Raw genomic sequence first — 3,103 nt, 5'->3', positions numbered from 1 at the left:
GAGGGCATCAGTTGAGTTTAACAGCCATGTCGTGCGTGGGCTATTTACCTGCTCAAAATTGTCGCACCACAACCATTCGCTCGAACAACGTCGCACTCTTGCCAATTCACCTCAAATGTGTCGCATAGGAGCTATTGGCCCACATGGTATCTATCGCAGCACGATCCTAAAACCCTAAGCCGCCGTCGCCGCCGCGCCTCTACGCGCCGCCGCCGCTGGTTGCCGCCGCCCCTTCCCCACCACCCCGCCTTCCGCCGCCGCCGCCTCTCCCAAGGCCGCTGCCGCCGATCGCCCCCGCTTCCGGCACTGCCTCCTCTCCCGCACCACCGCCGCCACCTCTCACCCGCCGCGAATCCTACTCGCGCCACCTTCCAACTCGCGCCCCGCCGCCACCCTCCAATCCTCCAACCCGCGCCCGAACCCAAAACCCTAGCCATGAGCTCCTCCTCCACCACCGTCTCGAACCCGTTCGCCGGTCCCGATGTCACCCTCGTCCGCGACCTCAACATCCATGAGCGTGTCCCGGTGAAGCTTGATCAAAACACCGCGTCCTACTCCGCTTGGAAGCGGTATTTTTCGCTCGTGTTCCGTGAGTACCTCCTGCACGGCCACGTGGACGGCACTGTGGACTCGACGCTCATGATCAACGGCGAGGAGTGGATGATCCTCGACGCCACCATCATCCGCTGGTTCTACCTCACTATCTCCAGCGACCTCTTCCACACCGTGGTGGATGACGACGATGATGCCTACGCGGTCTGGACCAAGCTCAACGGCCTCTTCACCGACAATCGGCTGCAGCGCAAGGTCCTTCTCCACGGTGAGTTTTATGGGTGCCAGCAACTTGACTCGTCCATTGATGATTTTTGCATGCGCCTCAAGAAGCTTGGTGATGAGCTCCGTGATCTCGGCGAGACGATCGGCGACGAGCTCTTCATCAGCACCCTCACCGCGGGCCTCAACGAGGATTTTCGGAACCCCGCCTCCAACCTCACCCTCATCCGGAGCCTACCTTCGCTAAGGTGGTCGCGTACCTCAAGTTGGAGGAGCGCCGGATGCGGATGGCGCGGACTCGCGCGACCCACACCGCCCTTGTCGCCGGCACCCGCGGGGGTCAAACCCCGCCACCACCACGCCCGATGCCGCCCCAGCCGGCGGCGCCCGCCTTCCCGCCAGGCTTCCCGCTCGCCCCGGCCGCTCCCTTCCCGCTGCCCCAGCCGGCGGTTAATGGAGGGGGACGTCGCGGCGGCCGTCGCGGCGGCCGCAAGCAGGGGGCGCAGGCGCTCAGGGAGGAGCACCCCATCCGCCGCAACCGGCCTACCAGCCGACCCCGTGGTACGCCGGTCAGAACCCATGGACCGGCGTTGTGCACGCTTACTCCATGCCGGTTCCCCGTGCTCCTGCCCCGGGTATTCTCGGCGCCCGGCCACCGTCGCACCAGGCGTTCTACATCGCGCCGCAGCCCTATGCGGCGCCCTACGACCAGCAGCCGTAGCCAGGCGGGCTGTCGCTGCTGCCCCTGACGGCCCCGTCGCAGCCTCTCCCACCGGCGCCGTGGGACCCGGCCCTTCTGGCGGCTCTTCACACCGCTCCTTCCCCGTCCAGCTACACCGGCGGCGGCGACTGGTACATGGACACTGGGGCCACCGCTCACATGGCGGCCTATCCCGGTAACCTTCACACCTCATATCCTGTCCATACTTCCAACCGTATCACCGTCGGTGACGACTCCTCTCTTCCTATCACCCATATAGGTCATGCATTTTTTCCGTCTAACTCCACTCCAATATCCATGTCTAATGTCTTAGTTTCTCCTGAGCTTATTAAAAATCTTGTTTCTGTTCGTTCTCTTACACGTGAAAATCCTGTTACCGTTGAATTTGACGAATGTGGTTTTTCTGTTAAGGACGCTCGCACACGGATGGTGCTCCACCGATGTGACAGCCCCGACGAGCTCTACCCGGTTCACTCCGCCACCTCCACCACCTCCGCCGCCCCTGTCGCTCTCGCCACCGGAGTGGATCTTTGGCACGCTCGCTTGGGTCATCCTAATCCTGCCACACTTCGCCATATACTTCGGTGTTTCTCTTTCACGTGTAATAAGAACGAGGATCACTCGTGTCATGCATGTCGCCTCAGCAAACATGCTCGTCTACCGTTTAGGGCTTCTTCTCATGTTGCATCGTACCCGTTTGAGTTAATTCATAGTGATGTTTGGACCTCTCCTGTTGCCAGTAATACGGGCTTTCTTTATTATCTTGTCATACTTGATGATTTCTCGCACTATGTGTGGACCTTCCCGTTGCGCCGCAAGTCGGATGCTATATCCACTCTCGCCGCCTTCTACTCCTATGTTCTCACGCAGTTTGGTCGTCCCATTCTCGCGTTGCAGACAGATAACGGGAAGGAGTTCGACAACCTCGCTGTTCGTACTCTCCTCACCACACATTGCACGACTTTTCGCCTCACTTGCCCGTACACCTCGCAGCAGAACGGTCGCGCTGAGCGTATCCTTCGCACTCTCAATGACTGCGTTCGGACCCTTCTCTTTCATGCCAATGTGCCTCCGCGCTTTTGGCCTGACGCTCTCGCCACCGCTTCACTCCTCATTAACATCCGTCCATGTCGCACTCGCGGGAACTTTGCACCCCCATCACCTTCTCTTCGGTGCACCACCCTCTTATGATGAGCTTCGCATCTTCGGCTGCCTTTGCTACCCTAGCATCGCCGCTACTGCGCCTCATAAGCTTGCACCCCGCTCGGTCGCCTGCATCTTTCTCGGCTACCCACCTAACACTAAGGGCTACCGCTGCTATGATCCCGTCTCTCATCGTGTTTTCACCTCCCGACACGTTTACTTTGATGAGATGGTGTTTCCGTTTCAGCAGCAGGTAGCTCTTGTCGCCTCGTCACCGCCGGCCACCGGCGGCCCTCCGGCGACTCCGTCAGGTGGACGGCCCCGTTCGACCCGTGGACCGCCTCCGGGCTTTGGCGGTCCTCGCGGTCCCACGCCGGCGCCTGCATCCTCGGCCTCCTCGGCCGACCCCGACGGCGCGACTGGCGCCCCTCCTTCACCCGCCGCCCCCGACTCGGGCGCCGCGGG

The 3,103-nt window shown here is 61.4% G+C and overlaps 1 protein-coding gene across 1 annotated transcript in view; it reads left to right on the top strand.

Moving 5' to 3' along the window:
- The first annotated feature begins 435 nt into the window (after nt 1-435).
- The window catches only part of LOC123171352 (aspartic proteinase nepenthesin-2-like), a 14,333-nt gene continuing 11,665 nt past the window's right edge, over nt 436-3,103 (top strand). Inside the window, exons 1-2 of the mRNA XM_044588888.1 lie at nt 436-624; nt 1,023-1,409. Of these exons, the coding sequence (XP_044444823.1) occupies nt 436-624; nt 1,023-1,409 (576 nt within the window). The remainder of the gene's footprint in view (nt 625-1,022; nt 1,410-3,103) is intronic.

This window comes from Triticum aestivum, chromosome 7D (assembly GCF_018294505.1).
Source record: "Triticum aestivum cultivar Chinese Spring chromosome 7D, IWGSC CS RefSeq v2.1, whole genome shotgun sequence".
NCBI classification, from domain to species: Eukaryota; Viridiplantae; Streptophyta; class Magnoliopsida; order Poales; family Poaceae; genus Triticum; species Triticum aestivum.
Note: the sequence above shows the minus strand (reverse complement) of the source record. Positions and strands in the feature narration are given on the sequence as shown.